The sequence below is a fragment of the Elephas maximus genome, chromosome 3 (assembly GCF_024166365.1).
Source record: "Elephas maximus indicus isolate mEleMax1 chromosome 3, mEleMax1 primary haplotype, whole genome shotgun sequence".
NCBI lineage: Eukaryota > Metazoa > Chordata > Mammalia > Proboscidea > Elephantidae > Elephas > Elephas maximus.
In genome coordinates this window covers 69,293,957-69,317,721 of record NC_064821.1, presented here as the reverse complement: position 1 = coordinate 69,317,721, position 23,765 = coordinate 69,293,957, and the positions used below count along the sequence as shown (strand labels likewise).

The 23,765-nt window shown below is 46.8% G+C and overlaps 1 protein-coding gene across 1 annotated transcript in view; it reads right to left on the bottom strand.

Moving 5' to 3' along the window:
• Positions 1 to 476: 476 nt before the first annotated feature.
• The window catches only part of OPRD1 (opioid receptor delta 1), a 39,941-nt gene continuing 16,652 nt past the window's right edge, over positions 477 to 23,765 (bottom strand). The window contains exons 2-3 of the mRNA XM_049875917.1: positions 3,746 to 4,095; positions 477 to 1,116 (exon numbers count right to left, since the gene is read on the bottom strand). Of these exons, the coding sequence (XP_049731874.1) occupies positions 575 to 1,116; positions 3,746 to 4,095 (892 nt within the window). The 3' untranslated portion in view covers positions 477 to 574. The remainder of the gene's footprint in view (positions 1,117 to 3,745; positions 4,096 to 23,765) is intronic.

Genomic DNA, 23,765 nt, shown 5'->3' with positions numbered 1-23,765 from the left:
CTAGAAATCAGGGCTGGGACTCTACCTCAAAGTTGAGACCCCACCCTGCTGCACACGGGCCCCATTTCATCCCTCCCTACTGCACAGAGGCCCAATCTTGAAGCTCAACCCAACCGTTCCCACCACTTCCCTCTCCCGGGTCTTGGGCTTCTTCAGATCTCAGGCCCGACCCCTACTCCTATGAGTTCCGCGCCTGGCTAGAGCTAAGGGTTAGGACCCTAACCGAATGCCCCGAGGTTGAGGCCCCGCCTCACTGTAGCGACCCTATTTCGCAGCCCAATTCTAGACCCCAGGCCCCACTCCCCTGGAGTGGCTAGCTCCCTTCCCCCATCCCAGAGCCGTAGACCACACAGCACGGAGGCATCGCCCCGCCGTCCTGCGCTCACAGAGCCTCAGTCTCGCGGCCCCGCCTCGTCTCGGCCCGGCCCCCTTCTCCAATACAGAGGCCCTGCCTGGCGGCCGAGCCTCCGGTTCCCCCACGGCCCCATTCCGGGTCGCGGCCCCCGCCCCCGCGAGACCTCGGTATGGCCGCCGGGCCCCTCCCGTGGGGCGCGCGGGGGCCGGCCCCGCCTGGTCAGGCTGCGGCGCCACCGCCGGGGCCGTCGGACGGGGTGCAGGCGGAGACCCGCTCGCGGGCCGTGGCGTCGCGGGCGCGGCTGAAGCTGCCGGGTTCCGGGCGGCCGCAGGGCGAGCGGCAGAGCTGGCGGAAGCAGCGCTTGAAGTTCTCGTCGAGGAAGGCGTAGAGCACAGGGTTGAGGCTGCTGTTGGCGTAGCCGAGCGCGATGCACAGGTGCAGCGCGGCCACCACAAGCGGGTCGCGCCGGTCGATATCCACCAGCGTCCAGACGATGACGAAGATGTGGATGGGCGCCCAGCACACCACGAAGGCTCCCACCACCACCAGCACCATGCGCGTGATGCGCCGCAGGCTGCGGTCTTTCTCCTTGGAGCCGGACAGCAGGCGCACGCTGCGCAGGCGCAGCAGCATGAGGCCGTAGCACACGGTGATGATGAGGATGGGCACGACGAAGGCGAAGAGGAACACGCAGATCTTGGTCACCGTGTCCCAATACCAGCTCGGGCTGGGGAACTGCAGGATGCACACCACCGCTCCGTCTGGGCCAGGGACAAACAGGCGGGCGGACAGAGGGTGAGGGGCCTGTGCACCTAAAGGGCCCTACTGCTTACCCACCCTTCTTGGCTTGGTCAAGGTCAAGGCTTCCTCGGGGCTTTGTTGTTCTGTTGCCTGGAATGTTCTCTCTGCTTCTGCACCTGGTAGACTCCTTCTTATCCTTAGAGACCTACCAAGATTGGCCCTCATCGGGAGGTCTCCTTTCTAAGGTGCTCTCCCAGCCCCTTTATAAGCCTCTATGTCTATGCACAGCAGTAAGAGTATAATTTAGCCCAGTACAATGCCAGTCATTGTGATAACTCAAAACACTCCACCCATTCCAACCGCTAAGATCAACTTAAGGTCGACTTAAAGAGAATGGGTTAAAAGCAGGACTCAGGCCCTACCAGCTGTGTGGTGTGACCTTGGGTAAATTGCTCAACCTCTTCAAGTGGGAATAAGAGTACGTACTGGTCACAGGGCTGTTGTGAGGATTAAATGGGCCAAGGCACGTACAGCATTTAGTGCAGAGGGGTTCAAACTCGGTGTATTCACAGGGCAGAGGGACAGACACGCGTGGGAACCCAGAGGTCAGGGCTAGGGCCAGGGTGGGAGATAGGCTCTAGGGCAACAGACCTCAGCTTAATGTCAGGAAGAGCTTTCTGATAGCCAGACAGACTTGTCCAGAGATAGCAGGGGCACTTGGAATGGAGTGAGCTCCCCCAGTTCCCGGAGTGTGGGCTTGGGCTGGATGAGCGCCTTAGGGGATATTGTGGGATTCCGATGCATAGCTGAGGCTGGCCCAGGGACTCTCAAGATCTCTTGGGATTTGAAGAGCCCAACAGTGGACTTAGGGTCTGAGAGTTATGAGAAGATGGTTGGGGATCCACACCCTCAGCCCCCAGACAGAGTGGGTCTACAGGACATCAGGCTAGCAAGATCCCTAGGGATGATTTACTCCAAGATCTTCATTGTACAGAGGGCAAAACAGGCCCAGAGATGAACAACACCTGCCCAAGGTCACATGGCAAGTCGGCAAACAGAACCAACAAGTATTGATGGCACACACTGGAGGAGTGTGTGTGTGTGTGTGTGTGTGTGGACTGAGGAGGCCCATGTGGTCCAGCCCCAGCAGGGTTGCAGTTAATGACCCGTAAGCTGAAGGCTGGCAGTGAGGAATGGGGCCTGGCTGCTGAGTCAGGACTCAGAAGCTGTGTGAGGGCAGCGGGGATTCTGCCATTGTGGGGGTCAAGGGTGGCCAAGAAGTGTCTCACCAAGGCTGCTTTCTTTTCTAGCACCAATCCTCTGCAAACCTTCATCCACACTGGGGCCAGAAGGAGCAACAGATTTGGAGGCAGGAACTTTGAGCCCTAGGCCAAGTTCTACCAGAAGCCTGGCTGTGTGACCCTAAGTAAACCACCTGACACCTCTAATTCTTAGTTTCCTTACAGTCAAATGGAGGTAGGAGTCCCTGCTCTGCCTATCTCACAGGCTTAATCATTCTAACAGCTGCTATTTATTAACAGTGAACCAGGCCTTGCTCTAAGTGTTTCACACATATTAACTCATTTCAACTCTTCAACATTCCATGATACAGTGTGACTCAGATGGGTTTAATTAGTCACCAGTGTCTTTGGCACCTGCTAGACTACTTTCCTGCTCCCTTACATCCAGTCAGGGCCATGCAATCAGCTACCGCTAGGAAGGGGATGAGCCATAACATTTAAGATTGAGTTGCTTTCCTCCCTACTCTCTCTCCATATTCATCTGCTGGCCAGATGCAGAGAAGCCAATGGAAGATTACAAAAGCATCAGTTAGAGCCTAGGTCCCTGCATGACTATGTAGAATAGAGCTCCTCCTCCTCCTCTTATTCTCATTGGACAGATGTAAGTGAGAAATAAACTACTGTGTTAAGCCACTGAGCTTTGGGGACTGTAATAGCATCTGCTTGACTAATATAGGTAGTTACTAAAATAATTACCATTGTACTCTGAGGAGATGCATCTGTCTATACACTCTCTGCAGAAGACTAGGCCTTGCTTTGGCCATATGACCCAATAGTTTTCAAATTGGGGTGGAAAGAGTTTGGATTGGGACCACAAAGCTGCTGCTCGCTAACTGGTCCGTGACACCCTCATCCATTGACCATCCATCCATCTCCCTACAGGTCTGTGGTCCACGTACTCCTGGCCAACTGCATATGTGCACACAGACCAGTGATCCATAATCCCACTGGCCAATTATTCATACACCGTCTTTGGCCAGCAACCCATCTGACCACTGACCAATCATTCATCCTCCCAATAGTCAACCATCATCTCCCCCATTGGCCAACCATCCATATTCCCACTGGCTAACATCCACACTCCCACTAGCCAGCCATTCACATACCCCTGTCCAGCCAACCATACTTCCCTTTGGCCAGAGTGACAGTCTATACTGGTCAGCCCCACCCTTCCTTCAGCCAGTCATCCACACCCTCACTGGCCGGCCATCTACACTTTCATTGATCAGTGATCCATACCTCCACCAGTAGCCACCTATACCCACCCTGCTAATTGGCCTGCAAACCCACAGAGGCCCATGTGCTGCCTCCTGTGGTCAGTGGCCTATGCTATGGTTCACTCACTCACCCCGGGGGCGGGTCACAGCCATGACCATGATGGGCACGCCAACGCCTGAGGCCAGGACCCAGATGCAGATGTTGATCAGCTTGGCCTTGGCAGGTGTGCGGAAGTCCAAGGCCTTGACAGGGTGGCAGACGGCGATGTAGCGGTCGACACTCATCATGGTGAGTGTGAAGATGCTGGTGAACATGTTGTAGTAGTCAATGGAAAGCACGACCTTGCAGAGCAATTCCCCGAAGGGCCACGTCTCCATCAGGTACTTAGCACTTTGGAAGGGCAGCGTGCTGGTGGCCAGTGCATCCGCCAAGGCTAGGTTGAAGATGTAGATGTTGGTGGCTGTCTTCATCTTAGTGTACCTTGGAAGGAAGTACAGGTATAATTGTTCCCATTTCATAGATTTCAGTTTCCCATTAAACTCAGGGAGGTGAAGTGACTTCCCCAGGGCCACACAAAAGGTCAGGGATAGAAGTGAGACTTGAACTATCTATCTGATTTAACATCAGTTCTTTCTACTACAACAGATGCAAAAGGATTCCTTCTGTAAGTAAATTTGGCAGAAGGTATCTAAGGTATATCTTAGAAAGAAATATCTTCTTTCTAAGATACATCTTTTTTTAAGCTTAAAAATAAAACTGGGCTCCAGAGGAAAACAGATCTGGGTTCTAATTCTGCCTCTACTACTTATTAAGGGCAGCGGTGGTTCAGCGGTAGAATTCTCACCTTCAGTGCAGGAGATTTGGGTTAGATTCTCAGTCAATGTACCTTGCGCACAGCTACCACCCACTTGTCAGCGGAGGCTTGTGTGTTGCTATGATGCTGAACAGGTTACAGGGGAGCTTCCAGACTAGGAAAGAAGGCCTGGTGAGTTACTTATAAAAATCAGCCAATGAAAACCCTATGGACCACAACAGTCTGATCCATAACCACTCATGGGGATGGCGCAGGACTGGGCAGTGTTTCATTTAGCTGTGTGTGGGGTTGCCATGTGTTGGAGGCCAACTCGATGGCAGCTAACAACAATAACACTACTTATTAGCTGAATGATCCTGGACTAGTAACTTGAACTCTCCAAGCCTCAGTTTCCATAAATGTAAAAAGAGGGGTGATACTTGTACCAACCAACCTCACAAGTGATTGTGACAATTCAATGAGATCATATAGCACTTAGCCCTGAGCCCAGTGTATATGGTAAACACACTAAAGCTGGGGCTAGACTGGAGTGACCTGACCTCTGCCCACTAGCCTGACCTTCTGGGAATATGACTGGCTAGCTTGGGAAGGGACTCTGCCCAGAGAACTGGCCGTGGCCTTAGAACTCCTGGGTGTCTTCCACCCACAGTGATGTGGTGAAGGGAGCAGCTGACAGTGTCACACATCCAAGCTGGGGCATAAGCCCAAGTGTTCAAGCTGCCAGATACCTGCAAACCAAGGCCCTGCACCTGACACTCCCCACCACCGCTCCATGCTCTATGCTGCCACACAGATGTTTGCACTACAGCTGGCACCTTGTTTAGGGCCCCTTCTGTGCCAGAGCCAGGGCTGGACACCGGGAGCCTACAGGAGACTACACACACCAAAACAGACTGTCCCCTGCAGTGTGATCACTGCAGAAATACACAGGTCACTGAGTTAGGTGTACGGACTACTTTCACACCCCTAGAATGGTTGGGGAAACCCACAGAAGGGGTGCACAAGCAACTCATCAAATTTCAGAGCAGGAAGGGCCCTCAGAAATGGAGTGAAGTGCTTTATTTAAAGTGTGGTCCAAGGACTCCCTTCAGAATTACTTGACGCGCCTGTGAGAAATGCAGATTCCCGCCGCCCCACCCCCCGGCCCCCAGACCTGCTAAATCTTAGTCTCTGGTACTGGGGCCCTTGGCAATCTTCATTTTTAACAAAACCCTCCGCCCCAAGTGATTCTAATGAACTCTAAAGTTTGAGAATCACTGAGGTAGCCTAAAGCCCTTATCGGGGAGAGATGAGGAACCTGTAGACCAGAGAGGCAACATGACTCACCCAAGTTCCCACAGCAACAGTGGCAGAACCAAGGCAAGCACTTAGACCAAGACCAGCACTCTATTTCTACTCTCCCACACAGGCTGGTGCCACACCGTATGATTCTACTCCTTTGGAAAGCCCTTGATACCATGCCTGGCCCTGGGCACCTGGGGTGAGTGCCTTCAATACGTTTTAAATGACTGAGCAAACTCTACATTAGCTAAGACTGTTCTTTCATGAAATGACTGATTTTTTTTGGTCTTAAAAAAAAAAATCAACTCACTTATTATCCTCCAGGGCCAGCATCTGTCCCATTCTGTCCCAAAATAGCTGTCATTTGCTCTGAAGCAAAAAGTTTTGCTCGGAGACAGCAGAATTGCAAGTCTCAGGAAGACTGTCTTCAGCGGGGTACAGGATCACAGCTGTGTGGGAGGCGGTCTCAACCCCACAGCTGACTTGTCTTATTTCTCTTCTCTTACGCAGAACAATTAGAGGCTGTTCTTTGCCTGCTATTTTGATTTGTGAAGGATCCTTCAATTCCCAGAGCGGGCTGGGATGGTGGGAAGTGGGTGATGGAGCTCTGGTAGCTGGTCCAGGCAGAGACGAGCGTTACAGTGCTGTCTGCCAGGCCGAGCCTCAGGGGCTCCTCTCCTCACAGGCCTCTCTCTCCCTCACCTCCTATGTGAACCAACCACCAAGACCTGTCCTGTGGGTCTCCTTAGAGTTCCCCTCTCCAGACCCAAGACAAATCATGCCATTCCCTGCTCTCAAGACCCCGGTTGCTCCCCAAAGTTCTCTCTGCGTTCCATAAGCTGGCCCCGACCACCTCTCCAACCTCAGCTCCCAGTACCTCCACTCTGACTAACATGCCCCCTGCCACACTGGCCTCGTTGTTGTTCCTTGGACATGCCAAGCCCACTCCCACCTCAGAGCCTTTGCACTTACTGCTCCTTCTGCCTGGAACCCTGGTCTCCCAAATTTCACTTAATTCAGGACTCTATTCAAAATGGCCACCCTATCTAAAGTGCCCCCTTTCCATTTCTCTTTATAGCACAAACCAACGACCTGACATGTTCATCTTCTTTTCTGTTCATTTGTCCCCCTCGCCCAAGTAAGCTCCCTGAAGGCAGGGGTTTTAGTCCATTTTGTTCCCTACTGTATCATGAGACCCACCAATGTTGTTGTGTGCCATTGAATCGATTCTGACCCATAGCGACCCTATGGGGCCCCATACAGTTTTCTAGGCTGTAATCTTTATGGGAGCAGGTTGCCAGGTCTTTTCTCCTGTGGAGCCACAGGAGGGTTCAAACCACTTACCTAGTGGTTAGCAGCCGAGTGCTTAACCATTGTACCACCAGGTCTCCTTTGGCCTACCAAGAGTGCCTAACAATAGTGCATAGCAAATAGCAGGCTGTCAATAGACGTTGTTTGGATGCCTGAGTCCAGGCCCATCAGCTCTCAGGGATCACTGCAGCAGCCTCTTGGCTGCTCACCCCACCCACAGCCTCCCTCCTCTGTGCTTTATTACCCATGTGAGTCAGGATGTTCACTGTAAAAAGCACATTTGCTCAGGACACTTTTCTGCTTACAACTCTTCTATGGCTCCCCACTGCCACTGTTAATGGCTTGAACTGTGTCCCCCCAAAATACGTGTTGGAATCCTAACCCCTATACCTATGGATATAATCCCATGTGGGAATAGGGTTCTCGTTGTTACGTTAATGAGGCCATATCAGTGTAGGGTGTATCCTAAGCCTAAGCACTTTTGAGTTAATAAAGAACAGCCCAGATGCAGAGAGAAGCAAGCACGAATGGTGAAGATAGATGTCACATGAAAATAGCCAAGGAATCGAGGAACGTGGGGAATATAGAACCTGAAAGAGACAAGGAAGGAACTCCCTCCCAAAAGCCACATCCTGAATTCAGACTTCTAGCCTCCTGAACTGTGAGAAATATTTCTTTCTATAAAGCCACCACTTTTTTTTTTTTTGTGTGTGGTATTTCTGTTACAGCAGCACTAGTGAATTAAGACACCCACCCAAATAAAAACCAATCTCCTCAGGCTGGCCTTCAAGGCTCCTGCCCACTTGGGTAGCCTCCCTTCCCACAGTGCCTCCCCATGTCTAGCCACACCTGTATGTAGTTCCTCTGGCATGCCCCCCTCCCAAGAGACAGCCCCTGTAATGGTTTGGTGAGGATCCTTCCAAACCATACATATGTATATAGCTTTCTACAAATTTTTATTTCTGCCAAGGTAATACAGGAGTCCTGGTGGCGCAGTCGTTAAGAGCTCGGCTGCTAACCAAAAGATCAGCAGTTTAAATCCACCAGCTGCTCCCTGGAAGCCCTATGGAGCAGTTCTACTCTGTCCTATAGGGTTGCTATGAGTCAGATGGCAATAGAAATAGTCATATAATACAATAATGAAAACAGTTGTCCTCCTGCTTCACCTTCCTCATTGCCCTGACCTGCTCCCCAAGGGCAACCATTTGTAATGTTTTCAGCTATTCTTTTAGTGATTATCTCTATCATTCTAAATAATATGCGTAAATAGCTATTTCATTACCTATCAGTTTTAGATAGTATCTGTTGAAGTCTATATTTGGTTAAGCTAGGCTATGCAGCAGTAACAAACAATTCCAAAATCTCAGTAGCTTGCACGATACAGGTTTATTTCTCACTCTTATAGAGTCCATTCAAAGTCTCCAAGATAACAATATTCCATGAGGCAATTCCAGGTTGTTTCAACCTTGTGACTTGGCCATCTTAATCCAAGGCCTCCATGGTCACCACACAGGGAGAAGAGACAGATGCAGGGTCATTTAAGCTTCAGAACTAGTCATGTGGCCCCACCCAACTGCACTGAGCTGAGAAGTAAGTCTTCTATGTGCCCAGAAGCAGGGGGAACCAGATATTGAACGCTAGTAATGTCCCACCACAACTCTCTATTATGGCATACAAGGATTAACTCTTTTATATTACCCAAGTCCCATTCCTCTCCCCATCCTCCCAACATAGTTTTATCACAATTTTTAGCTATATTAATATTCAGAGTTTACATTCTTATGACTTTGTAGATACTGTCCACTGCTGAGTCAAATGCTGCACTATAATTAGTTTTCTAGTACAGATTTTTGTTTTTCCTGGAGTTAATAATTGCCTCTTTTCCCCCCATTTGCTTAGTTCTCTATATGTATTGCCAGTTGATAGATCACCACAAACACTCCAACAGATCTGTAAAATGCCTTTTCCAAGCAGTCAGATAATCTATTTTGTTTTCCCAGTGATCTACCTCCTGAAGCCTTCCTCTTCCCCTTTCAGTTTGGCACTGGTTACTTTCTAGAACAGCTGTATACCTGTCCCTGTCCTCCTGTGTTAGAATACCTGTTTCCTGGTTTGCAAGTCTTCCTCTATCTTGGTTTATACCCTTTTTTTTTTTTTTTTAATTAGTTCATTAGGCTTTTATTCATCTTTCTCTTTTGCAGTGAAGATTTTGGGATTTTACTGAGAAAATTTAACATGTGAGAGGCATAAGGCCACATAAAAGTAAATCTTACAAATAAAACAAAGAATTAGAGATAAACAAGACTTCAACATATAGACCTAAGAAAAGCGAAATATGGGCATTCCTAGTTTAACTCATGAGGTATTAGTGATTTAGTGGTAGAATTTTCACCTTCCATGTGGAAGACCCAGGTTCAATTCCTGACCAATGCACCTCATATGCAGCCATCCCAATCTGTCAGTGGAGGTTAGCATGTTGCCATGATGCTGAACAGGTTTTGGTGGAGCTTACAGACTAAGATAGACTAGGAAGAAACGCCTGGTGATCTACTTCTGAAAATCCACCAGTGAAAACCTTATAGATCACAATGGTCTGATCTGCTATCGATCATGGGGGTGGTGCAGGACCAGAGAGCATTTTGTTCTGCTGCGCATGGGATCACCATGAGTCAGGGGCTAACTTGATGGCAGCTATCAACAACAACATAGTTTTACTCAATATCCAATGCACTGGCTCCCTTTTTTTTTTTCTCTCTCTGTTTATGACAGGTAGGTGCCTAGGACAAAAAGAATATCACTCTTAGGAAAAAAAAAAAAACAGGAGTTCAGTCACTCCAGTGGCAAGACAATTTGGTCCATGAGAAAATGTCATTCCGATTTCTTAATTGTAGCTATATGTACAAGGATACTTTCTCCTTGGGTACTTGTGGATGACTCTGAAGGGCTGTTACACAGCAGACCTATTTCTCATCTAACTTGACAAGGGATATTTCAGGATGGAGAACACCCCGTAGGAGCCATTCATCTGCTCCTCCAACACCACCCCAGTACTGTGATTGCTCAGTTCCCTTGGGATTTACACCCTCATTTCGGTGGAGCACATTCTCCAGAGAAAGGAGGTAAAAAATTTTAGACTGGGACATGTCTGAAAATGTCTTTATCCTATTCTCATTTCTGCTTTATAGCTTGGCTGTACATGGAAGTCATTTTCTATCAGAATTTTGAAGGCACGGCTCCCTCACTTTCTAGCTTCCAGTTTTGCCACTGAGGTGTCTAAAACCATTCTGATTCTCGAAGATTTGTATGTGATCTGCCTCCTCCCCTTCCCCGCATGCTTTTAGGATCTTCTCCTTAACACTGGTATTCTGAAATTTTGTTGTGATATGCCTTAGGGTGGCTCTTTTTCATTTGTATTGGGCCGTCTCAGTCTGAAGATTCATGTCCTTCAGTATGAAATATCCTCACAATATTATTTTTTATAAGTACTTTATTGTGTTTCATGTGAAGGTTTACGGAGAAAAATAGATTCCCATTCAATGACTTTTCCAAGACATTGGTCACAGCCCCCTCAATGTGTCAGCACTCTCCCCATTTGTGCCCTGGGATCCCCATTACCTTTCATCCAGTTTTCCTACCCTTTTCTGCATTCTCATATTTGCTTTTGGGCAGATGTTGCCCTTTTGGTCTCATATAATTAACTATCCTAAGGAGATCGTCCGTCTCGGGTGTTATTGTTTATTTTGTGGGCCTATTATTTGGCTGAAAGGTGGTCTCCAGGAATGGCTTCAATTCTATGTTAGAAGGGAGTCTTAGTGCCATAGTCTTGAAGGTTCCATCAGTCTCTATCAGACCAGTAAGTTTGGTCTTTTTTATGGATTTGAGTTTTGTTCTACATTTTTCTCCTGCTCTGCCTGGGATCTTCTATTGTGATCTTGGTCAGAGCAGTCAGTAGCGGTAGCCAGGCACCATCTAGTCCTGGCTTGGGGTTGTGTAGGGTGTGGTTCATGTGGTCCATTAGTCCTTTAGACTAATTTCTCCCTTGTGTCTTTGGTATTCTTCACTCTCTTTTGCTCTGGATGGGATGAGACCAACAGCTGTATCTTAGATGACTGCTCACAAGCTTTTAAGACCCCAGACACTACTCACTAAAGTAGGATGTAGAACATTGTCTTTATGAAATATGTTATGCCAATTGACATAGATGTCCCCCAGGTCACATTAGTTCTTTGATAATTTTCTCCCCTCTGCTTTCTCTGGAATCTCTGGAAAACCCATTAGATAGATATTGGGCCTCCAGGGTTGATCCTCTAATTTTCTTACCTTTTCTATTCTCCATCTATTGGTCTTTTTATTATACCCTTGGGGAAATTTTCTTTTCATTATCTTTCAACCCTGCTATTGACTTTTTTCTTTTTAATTTTGGCTCTTGTGTTTTATTTTCCCAGTGCTCTTTCTTCTATGATCATTCCTTTTTTATATAACATTTATAGCATCTTATTTCATAGCTACAGTATCTTCTCTTAACTCTCTAAAGATCATATTAATTTTTTTCTTCTGCTGTCTGCATTGTCTATTTATTTCAAATGTTTTTGTTTGTTTATCTGTTTGCTTTGGTCTCCCTCTTTTATCTTTGAGACTTCCTTCAAATATCTGGTGATACTTGACTAAAGGTTGATCCTTCAGTAAATCAAAACCAAACCCGTTCCAGTCGAGTCAATTCCGACTCATGGCAACCCCATGTTTTACAGAGTAGAACGCTTTATAGGGTTTTTTTGGCTGCAATCTTAATGGAAGCAGATTGCTAGGACTTTCTTCTGCAGTGCCACTGGGTGGGTTCAAACCACCAACCTTTAGGTCAATAATCGAGTGCAAACCATTTGCGCCACCCAGACATCCTTGACCCTTTAGTGAAGCACTGAATAATCAACTGGCAGCTCTGTGTGTGTGTGCATATCAGTGTGCGGCCCTGTTGGCTGGTGGCCTTCACTGTAGGGGGACCAACTGATGATCTGGCTTTTACACGGGGCGATGTCTAAATATCAATTTTTGTAGGTCTCTTCTCTGGGGCCTTCAGAAAAGAACTCTCCCATCTCCTGCCTGGCAGCACACTTCTGGCCATCAGGATTCTGGTAGCAGGGCTCGAGAAGGGGTCCAGAGGTCTCCCCATTTTCCACTTGGTGTCTCACTTCTGACCCCTTCTGTGTCTGCTGGCCCTGAATCCAGAGTTCCTCCAGGTTAACTTATCCAGGGGCCAAACCTTGACCTCTTACAGGGTGGAGGGGTAGTAAAGTGGTTGTTCAGGGTACAAGGGTGGGGGGCTTGAGAGTCTCATTGCTCCCTCTATAGATAAGCAATCCTGTGCCCTGTTTTCAGTGCCACACCTCAACCCTGTTCAGCTTGTTATTCCTCTTCCAACTGCTTTCCATCATCTGAATATGTGGTGGTATCTATCAGGGAACAGGACTGAGGCACAAGAGGTGAAATGACTTGCCCAAGGGCACATGACTAAGTGGCAGAGCTGGGATTTGAACTCAGGCAGTCTAATGCAAATACTTGGTAATCATTTAGCTATCCTGCCCCTCAGTATTTGTTACCTTCTTTCCTTCTCCACCTCTCACAGTTGTGCAGAAGTCAAGGAATGAAAATGTATTATAAGCTGAGGTTTGTTACCTTTCTGCCATGAAGGATAAGATCAGGGTAGTGATGGAGATTACCCAGTATGTGGGTGTAAGGGAGTGTTTGTGGAGGAAGCCTGGCTTAGATTGGGAAGTCAATGATGGCTTCCCTGAGATGGTGACATTTCTGCCACGTTGGGAAGAATGCGGAGTCAGCCAAGTGAAGAGAAGGGGGAAGGTTGTTCCAGGCAGAAAGAACAGCATGTGCAAATGTCCTGTGGCAGGAAAGAGCTTGATGAGCTGCAGCAATGGTCAGAAAGCCAGCGTGACTAAAAGGCAATGAGCCGGGCGGGAGAAATGGGTCATGCAATGGGAGAAGTCAACAGGAGCCAACCCAACTGGGCCACAGCAAGAAATTTAGATTTTATTTTGAGTACAACAGGAAGCCATTGAAGATTCTAAGCAAGTGAATAACATGGTTTGATTTATTTGTGTTTCTTAAAAGGTCACTCTGACTACTGTGTGAAGGCTAGATGAGGGGCAGAGTGAGAGTGGGACAGAGAATGAGCTTTCTAGGAAGACAGATCAGTTACTTTCCTACCCCCAGAAATCCCATGGTTAGTGTCTAATTCTTTTTCTTTTTTAATGGTGGATAATTAAGAAGTGTTACTATATTTATTTACCAAGCTCAGGAGTAGGGTGAGGGGATCTGTCTTAGGCTGGGTACCCTATAGAAGCAAAACCTGTAAAGCATGTAAATATCTATACAGAGAGATTCACATTAAGGAAACGGCTCATGCAGTTATAGAGGCTGGAATGTCGCAAGTCCGTGGGTCAGGCTGGAGGCTTCTCCTGATTCACGTAGCCGCAGGGGCTGGTGAACCCAAGATCAGTAGGTCAGACAGCAGGTCTATTGCTCATATGCTGCAATGAATCCAAAGATCAGCAGGCAAGATGGCAGGTAGGCTGCTATCTCAAGTCCCAAGAACTGGAGGTCAGATGAATAGGAGCCAGCTGCAGCATCCAGAGCAAGCAAAAGCCCACGAGCCTTGCCAGAAAGTTCACCTATATTGATGTAGGACACAACCCCAAGGAAACTCCCTTTCAATTGAATGGCTACTCACAGCAGATTCCATCATGGAGGTAATCACATTATATCAAATCTCATCATGGAAGTGATCACATTATTATACAACTACCAAACTACATCATCACTGCCAAGCCACTGAGAATCATGGCCCAGCCAAGTCGACACACAACCTTAACGATTACAGGATCCTTTGGAGATATTCATCTCTTGGCTCCTCAACATACTTAGCTGTGTGATCTTGGACAGTCACTTCACGTCTCTATACTTGTTTCCTCACTGGTAATTTCAGTGCAGTCATGCTATTTAGGAGCCAACACACATGAAAGCATCTTTCTCAGTCCTCAGTGAGACTTCCTTTATATGAAGCATCAAGTGGCCGAGCATGTTTGTTTCAGAGCCTGGATTGAATTGTGTCCCCCCAAAATGTGTGTTAACTTGGCTAGTCCATGATTCCCAGTATTGTGTGATTGTCCACCATTTTGTCATCTGATGTGATTTTCCTATGTGTTGTAAATCCTACCTCTGTAATGTTAATGAGGTGGGATTATTGGCAGTTATGTTAATGAGGCAGGACTCAATCTACAAGATTAGGTTGTGTCTTAAGTCAATCTCTTTTGAGATATAAAAGAGAGAAGCCAAGCAGAGAGACATGGGATCTCATTACCACCAAGCAAGAAGAGCCAGTTGCGTGCATCTTTTGGACCCGGGGTCCCTGTGCTGAAAAGTCCTAGATCAGGGGAAGATTGATGACAAGGACCTTCCCCCAGAGCCAACAAAGAGAGAAGCCTTCCCCTGGAGCGGGCACCCTGAATTCGGACTTCTAGACTCCTAGACTGTGAGAGAAGAAATTTCTCTTTGTTAAAGCCATTCACTTGTGGTAGTTCTGTTATAGCAGCACTAGATTACTAAGACAGAGCCCTAAACCCATTTTATCTTCTGTCAAACATGCCTCAACAGCAGGGAGGATCATCACCACCCCTATTAATTTTCGTTCAATTTAATGGAGATTGAAAATGCTCTGTGATTGAAGTTCCTCCTACCACTTCAGCTGGCACAGTCAGGGGCCACATTAAATCTATACACGTTCCTGGGCCTCTGGAGAGTTGTGCTGAATACCCTCGCAGGCTGACAAGTAAGCTCCTAGTGAGAATTCTCTCCACAGGCAAACGCAGAGCAGCTGGTCAGACTGGCTGATGTAATGCATGGTGCCCAGAAGGTCAAACGTTCTCTCCTTTGTACAAGGCATCAATGGGACTGGTCAGACAGCTTTGGGAGGGTTGTTTGTTTTCTTCAAGCAACATTCGGAGTGTCTTTTTTTCATGTGCCAGGCACCATGCCAAAAGCAGCAAATGCATTTCATTTCATCTTCACTGCAATCCTGAGTGTTAATACCACCCTCATTCCACAGACAAGCAAAGCTAGATGGTTTACAAGGACACACAGCTAGGCAGTAACAGTTACAGGATTCAAACTTAGATCTATATGGTTTCCACTAGGGTCTGTGCGATGTTGTCTGCTGTCCCCCAGCCTCCTTGCCACCTGCCCTACTTGTCAAACATTGGCCATGTCTGGAGGAGGGTTGGGTGGGGTAAAGTGGTCCAGAGGTGGGCTGACTCCATAACGTTCATCTGTTTCTCACACATTCCTACATTCTGCTATGATCTGGGGATTTGGAGACCATCAGCAGCTCACAGCTCAGGTGGAGTCGGAGAGAGACAGACTTGTAAGCAACAGAACAATGTTACTGGCACAATGACAGGGCCCAGTGGCGTGAGGGGGGGTGCAATTCAGAACAAAATGTACACCTTCAGTCACAAGAGGGCGGCAGACAGTATTTATGAACAGTAACTATATGCCAGGCCTTTCCCAAGAACCCTCGTGGTGCAACAGTTAAGCACTCCACTGCTAACCAAAAGGATGGTGGTCCGAACCCACTGAATGGCTCTGTGGGAGAAAAGACCTGGTGATCTGCTCCTGTAACGATTACAGCCCAGAAAACCCCATGGAGCAGTCCTACTCTGTAACATGGGGTCGTTAAGAGTCAAAAATCAACAGCACCTAACAACAGGTCTCTCTCAGACTTCTTACACTAGTGGGGTAGGTGTTTTTGTTTTGTTTCTTTTTATTAGAAAATAACATTTGTTGAATACTTAACGTGTGCTAGGCACTAGGCTGGGTATTTTATATCATTTAATCCCCACAGCATCCCTATGGGGAATAAAAAACCAAAACTAAATCAGTTACTGTGGAGCCAATTCTGACTCACGGCGACCCTATGTGTCAGAGTAGAACTGCCCTCCGTAAGGTTTTCAGTAGCTGATTTTCCAGAAGTAGATTGCCAGGCCTTTCTCCCAAGATATCTCTGGGTGGACTCGAACCTCCAACCTTTTGGTTAGCAACTGAGCATGTTAACCGTTTGTGCCACCCAGGGACGCCTTATGCCTATGCGGTAGATAGTATTTATTATCCCCAATTTATGAAGTCCTTGGTGGTGCAAACAGTTAAACACTTGACTAGTAACCAAAAGATTGGTGGTTCGAACCCACCCAGAGTTGCCTCAGAGGACAGGCCTAGCGATCTGCTTCAGAAAGGTCACAGCCTTAAACACCCTATGGAGCAGTTCTACTCTGCACACACAGGGTCACCATGAGTCATTCCCAATTCATAGTGAGTAGTAAAGAAACTTGCCCAAGATTGCAAGTCAGAAAGAGGCTGAGCTGAGATTCAAAGCTAGGCATGTAACCTTACAGCTACTGTGCTCTTTTCAGGAATCCCAGGGTCTTCTTGACTTTGGTTTTAGCATCTGTCCTGTGGACTCTAAGTACTCTTTGTGCCTTTCACATACTAGCTCTGATAATTAAAATATGAGCTCCCTGAGTGCAGGGGTTGTATTTGTCTTGGTCACCACCTTGAGCCTAGAACTTACCGCAGAACCTAACGCAAAGCAAGTAATCAAAGCACATTTGTTGAATGAATGAATGAATGGTGACATGTCTGCCTTCCACACTAGACTGGGGTGTCCTTAAGGAAGGAACCATGTCTCCCTCATGCTGTACCCCAGTATTCAGCACAAGGCCAGGTACGAAGTAGATAAAGCATTCACTGGGTGAGTCCCAAAGTGAAGGAGGAGTCAAGGTGTCCTGGTCCTCAGAGGTGACCAGTCACAGACCCAAGAGCTCAAAATAGGCCACTTCTCCTTGGCTCCCTCCATATCTCCCTTCTTATCTCCCTCCCCTCACCCTGCCTCTAGCCCAGACCAATCCAGGTCCCCTGAAGGACACATAGGCCTGACCCTGTTTGCCCTGAACCTGAGGTGATTCAGCTCTGTCAGTGGTGAGGAGAAATGTTTAGTCAGATCGTCTATCCAAAGTAGCTAATTTGCTTTTAACCAAACTGAGGGGGGTTTCCACTTATGCACACAGCCCACAGGGTCAGAGCAGGGACAAGGGACCTAAAACCAAAAACAATAACAACAACGACATCAACGAGACAAGAACATCAACACTCACTCAGCCTAATCGACCTTGCACCAAATTAAATGTGGGTTTCAGCCTAGATCAAAACAGATTTTTAGTCCCAAACAGTGTCAATTGCTGAGAGTATTTAGAATTAACATTATTCCAAAATGCTTTTTGAGATCTCAAAAAGTAAAAGATGATCACTATAAAATGTTTCAAGTAATATACAATCATTTAATAAAGAAATTTTAAAATCTCACTGTTAAAATTATAGACCATCGTCACAGACATCTCCATGCAAACACATACACCCTGGTTTATGTAAGTGAATCTTGCTTGAATACTGTTATATAACCTGTTTCTTTCTCTCAAAAATATGCTGTGACCATCTTTCCATATCCATAGATACAAGTTAATACCATTTTTAGTGGCTGATTGCTATTCTACCCCAGGGGTCAGCAAACCATTTCTGTAAAGGGCCGGACAGTAAATGCTGTTCTTGTCATTGTTAGATGCCTATTATGGATTGAATTGTGTCCCCCAAAAATATGTGTATCCTGATTCCCAGTATTGTGTGATTGTCCACCATTCTGTCATCTAATGTGATTTTCCTGTGTGTTGTAAATTCTATCTCTATGATATTGATGAGGTGGGATTAGCGGCAGTTGTGTTAATGAAGTAGGACTCAATCTGCAAGATTAGATTGTATCATGAGCCAATCTCTTTTGAGCTATAAATGAGAGAAGCAAGCAGAGAGACAGGGGACCTCACATCACCAAGAAAGAACCACCAGATGCATAGTGCATCCTTTGGACCAGGGTTCGTGCACTGAGAAGCTCCTCAACCAGGGGAAGATTGACGACAAGGACCTTCCTCCAGAGCCGACAGACAGTAGTCTTCCCCTGGACCTGGCACCCTGAATTCGAACTTCTAGCCTACTAGACTGAGAGAATAAACTTCTCTTTGTTAAAGCCATCCAGTGCCATTGAGTTGGTTCCGATTCATAGCAACCCTATGCACAATAGAATGAAATATTGTCCAGTCCTGTGCCATCCTCACAATTGTTGCTATGTTTGAGCCCATTGTTGCAGCCACTGTGGCAATTCATCTCGTTGAGGGTCTTATTCTTTTTTGCTGACCCTCTACTTTACCAAACATGATGCCCTTCTCCAGGGACTGATCCCTCCTGATAACATGTCCAAAGTACATGAGACAAAGTCTCACCATCCTTGCTTCTAAGAAATGTTTTAGCTAAACTTCTTCTAAGACAGATTTGTTTGTTCTTCTGGTAGTCCATGGTATAGTCAAAGATAGTAAATAGTTTAATATTTTAGGCTTTGCAGGCCACATAGAGTTTCTGTCACATATTCTTATTTGATCTTTTTTACAAGCCTTTAAAAATGAAAAACCATTTTTAGCTCGAGGGTAATACAAAAACAGATCATGGGCTGGATCTAGTCTATAGATACTAAAGCTACTTAATAAAGTTGCTCAATAAATCCCCTGTTAAAAGACATGTAGGTTGTTTCTGCTTCTTTGCTATTATAAACAATGCTGTAATAAACATCTTTGTGCATGCGACTATCTAATGGTCTCCTTGGAAAAAAGTCCTAGAATTTAGAGCTGGACAGAGCCTTAAGAGGTCTCTAGCCCTTCACAGTGAGGGCATTCCCTTTAAGGCACGCCAGACAAATGGCTACTGAGCTTCTGCTTGAATACATCTAGGGACAGGGAACTTACCCCCTGTGGGCACAATCCAGTCCGTTTTTTGGACAGCTCACAGGGTAATTCTTTGAGCTAAAGACTGCCTCTCTCTCACCTGCCAATATTTTTCCTAGTTCTGTTTCCAGAGCCACAAAATCTAAACCTAACCCTTCTCCTTCTACATATTGGAGAATGACTTCTGTAAAATGGGGACAGTAACAGTACGCACCTCATCGGGCTGTGGTGAAACCTAACTGAGTCAATACAAGTGAGTGCTCAGTTGTATTAGTTGAATGCATGAGGACAAGCTAAGATTGGAGCCCCCATCTTGGTTTATCCCCATGCATGCATGAATGTGATTATCTGAATAAAGATGATACCACCCTCTTAGGTTAACGGAGGGCCTGAGATGATGCAGGTAAATCATGTTGCAGACACACAGAGAGTACTCAGGCCCTTGTCTTTCTCCACCTCTCCAGGCAGGTGACACCAAATCCATTCTCTGTGGGATCAATAACCTCAAATCCGTTAATGAGGGCATATGCCCCAGCCAGCAGGGCTTGCCTCTGTGGACAGGGTTCCAGATGTGGCCCTGCCCTGTGACTGGCTATATTGCTGTCTTAGTTTCCTAGTGCTGCTGTAACAGAAATACCATTTCTCACAGTTGAGGAGGCTAGGAGTCTGAATTCAGGACACGGGCTCCAGGAGAAGGCTCTCCCTGTGCGCTCTGGAGAAAATCCTTGTCTCAGCTTCACAGCGTTCCTTGGAGACCTCCATCTGGCATCTTTCCCCCTTTTGTGCTTGCTTGCTTCTGTGCCTGACTTGTTCCTTTTGTATCTCAAAAGCAATTGGTTAAAGACACATCCTACACTTGATATGTCCTCATTAACATAACAAAGAAAACCCTATTCCCAAGTGGGATTACATCCACAGTTACAGGGGTTAGGATTTACAACACATATTTTGGGGGGATACCTTCATACCATAACAATTGCCCATACGATTTTCAGTATTTCTTACTTCCCTGACATCACTGCTGGTGGAACATCAGCTCAATCCACCCCCTTGTCACGCCCCGCCCCCAGGTGGGATTTCGTAGCATCACCAGCAACGTAGCAGCTTAGAACCCCCAGTTTACAATTTCGTCTTCTCCTTCTATTTCTAATGGAAACCCTGGTAGCGTAGTGGTTAAGTGCTACGGCTACTAACCTAAGGGTCAGCAGTACAAATCCGCCAGGTGCTCCTTGGAAACTCTATGGGGCGTTCTACTGACTCCACGGCAATGGGTTTGGTTTTCTTTTTTTTCTACTTCTAAACCTCTTAGAAATTTCCTGTTCCCTGTGCCTCTACTTCGTGGGCTAGGGACTCAGCAGACACAGTCAGCATTGCAGTGGGTTGAATGGTGGCCCCCCAAAAGATATGTCCACATCCTAACCTCCTGAATATGTGAATGTGACCTTATTTGGAAAAAGTGTCTTTGCAGATGTAAGTAAGTTAAGGATCTCAAGGTGAGTTCATCCTGAATTATCCAGGTGGTCCCTAAATCTAAAGACAAATGTCCCTATAAGAGACACACAGGAGATGGAGAAGGAAGAAGTGTGACCACAGAGGTACAGAATGGAGCGAAGCAGCCACAAGCCAAACAATGCCTGAAGCTAGAAGAGTCAAGCAAGGATTCTCCCCTAGAGCCTTTGGAGGGAACTTGGCCTTGCTGACACCTTGATTTCAGATTTCTGGCCTCCAGAACTGTGAGAGAATAAATTTCTGTTGTTTTAAGCCAATGTGTTGGTGGCAACTTATTATGGCAGCCCTCAGGAACTAATACAATGATCTTCACTGTATCTGACTTGGCATCTCATCTTTAAGATGGATTTTAAGGGACTCTGTGGAAAGCTGCTGACAAGCCAATCCCCAAAAGGATCAAAAAGGAAGGTGCACCTCAGGGAGAAGCATGGACTTCGGCAGCAGACATACCTAAATTCAAGTCCCAAGACTGTCTCTAACTAGTTATATGACCTCGGGCAAGTCCTAACTTTTCTGAGCTAAGTTTGTTCTTCTGTGAACTGGGTATAAGGATCCTACCTACCTGTGAGGGTGGGTGTCAAATGAGGCAATGCATGTGATATACCTGCTGGCATGCTCATATCATAGTGGCTTTTCTTCTTATTCAGACCAGAAAAACGGGCCTAGAATGACAACTGCTAAGTTGCCCAAGGAGTCCCATCCTGCTGACTCTTTTGCTGGTTCTTGTTAACTTGTCATTGTCCAGGAGATCATGGTGGAACATAGAGCCCTGTGTTGGAGCTTCAGCAATGGAAAAGGCCTTGATCTGTAACATTGAGTTCAAGCCTCACTTCCCTCTTCACGGATGGGGAAACTGAGGCCTGGAGAGGGGAAGACTGTTTAACACAGTCGCAACAGAGTCAGTTCTCCTGACTTCTGGGAGCCCAAGTTCTTTCTACTTCTCCAAGTTGCCCCCCCCCCCCCAGAACTAAGTCTCAGATGAGAGTTCAAGATGGCTGAGGCCAAGGGGAAAGTGGAAAGGGTCCTGTACAAGTTTTCAGAATTCCTGACAAAGCCTGTAGCTCTTAGTAGATACCTACTTCTGGGTCCACACCTCCAATGATCTGCCAGTGTAGGGTAGGTCTGTGGATGGAACCATCCCCATCCCCATTATCATCTTCATCACCACACTCCCATTGCAGCAGCTCCACTGGCTTAGTGCTTACATGTACCTGGAATATTCTATTGAATTCCACCATCACATGGCATAAATGATCTCATTTAATCACTCCAACAACCTCATGATATTGTTATTATTATCCTCACTTTCTGGAAAGTGAGCCTTGGAGGGGTTAACCATCTTGTCAGCCAAGGGCTAAAACAGGGAAGCAATGCCTGTTAAAACTGCTCTACTTGTTAATGGGGGAGGAACAATTTGAAAAAGGAGAGTGAGAATGGATGCACAACTTGAAGAATGCAATCAATGTCCCTGAATTGTACGTGTGGAAACTGTTGAATTGGTTATATATTTCTGTGTATATTCTCAGTAACAACAAATAAAATAAATTAAAAAAAAAAAAAAAAAACTGCTCCACTCCCCAACTCTCCCAACGAAGCATTTTTTTTTCCCAATCAGGAATATAGAATGTTAGCACTGAAAGGAACTGTGGCTGGTGAGAGTATTTACTGAGCACTTACTATGAGCCAGTCACTCTGCTAAGCAACATGCATTCACTATCCCATTAATCCACACAACCACCACAGGAGTTAAGTGTAATTATCCCCATTTTACAGGTGAGTAATGTTGAGGGGCTCAGAAGGATGAAGTAACTCACTGAAAGTTCGACAGCTAGGAGTGTCGGGGCTTGCCTCCAGAACCCATACTCCTAACCTATACTCCATGTTCTTCTGCCAGTATGTCAAGTTCAACTCCTTTGTTTTACAAATGAGGAAATGGAGGTGCAGTTCTAGTTTTGCCCACTGCGGAGGAACAGCTTAAAGAAAGCAACTGCCAGCCAGCTGGGTTCCAGCTGGGGTTCCCTCTGTTTGCTGACAAAGGGTGGTTGCTCTCCTGACTGGTAAAACAAGCCCGGCTGGGCAGCAAGGGCATCAAGCTTTGTCCCTGCCCACCATTTAACAAGAGTGGCGAGAATGGCAAGTGGCCAGAAATTAATTAGCTGTCTTGGTTTTGGCAAAGCCTGAGGAGGGAGCGTGATTAATTATAACGAGGCCGAGTGAGCACGTCACAGGAGAAGATGAAGGGCTGGAACACGGAGATAAAGGGCCCTTCCGGCTGAACATGAGTGAGGGGGCCGCTGAGTTGTGCTCAGGAATAAACAGGCAGATGCCTTGTTTGGTTCAGTTGAGAGCCACAACATATCCATGGAAGCAGGAGAAGAGAAGCCCTTTTCCACTGCCCTGGCTCTGCTTCTGGCTTAAAGAAGGCTGGATCAGAGGATGAGGCAGCTGGACACAAAGGGGGACCTAAGGAAGTCTGCTTCCAAGCATGGCATACCAGCCCATAAAACCCATTGCCATTGAGTCAATTCCGACTCATAGCAACCCCACAGGACAGAGTAGAACCGTCCCATAGGGTTTCCAAGGCTGTAATCTTTCAAGAAATAGATGGCCAGGTCTTTTCTCCCATGGAGCAGCTGGTGGGTTTGAACAGCCAACCTTCCAATTAGCAGCTGACCTCTTTAACCACTGCACCACCAAAGCTCCTTACGTCAGCTCTCAGAATATAGAACATGCTCTTCCTACAAACACCTACGGAGGGCTCCTCAGAGTTGGAGGAGTAGTTCCTCCACCCCACATCAGCGTGTCTGGGAAGAGAGAGATGAGCAGGCAGTTGTTTGAAACAGTGTGTGGTTCTTGGTCTGATGGGCACACAGAAGATCCTGGGGAAATACAGAGGAGGGGTACCTGTTGGCCTGGGGGCATCAGAGAAGGCTTTCTGGGGGAAGGGTTTACTAAGCTGAAAGGTAAGGGGTTACTCTCTTATTTCAGAGACCTCTGGGCTGATATAAGGAGCCCTGGTGGCACAGCAGTTAAAATGCTTGGCAAAGTTCCTACACATTTTCCTTCCCTCTTGTCTTGTAGTTGGGGATTTTTATTATAGATCCCAACAACTCCACAGAGGGAATCTTATTGACAAAGTGCCAATTAAACTGTTATCATCAAATGGATTCCAACTCATGGCAACCCCAATTGTTACAGAGTAGAACTGCTCCATAGGGTTTACTTGGCTGTAATCTCTGTGGAACCAGTTCTGTCTTCTGAGGTGCCTCTGGGTGGACTCAAACCAACCAACCTTTCTATTAGTGGCTGAGCACAAACTGCACCACCCAAACCAAAACCTTAAAGTGCCAACT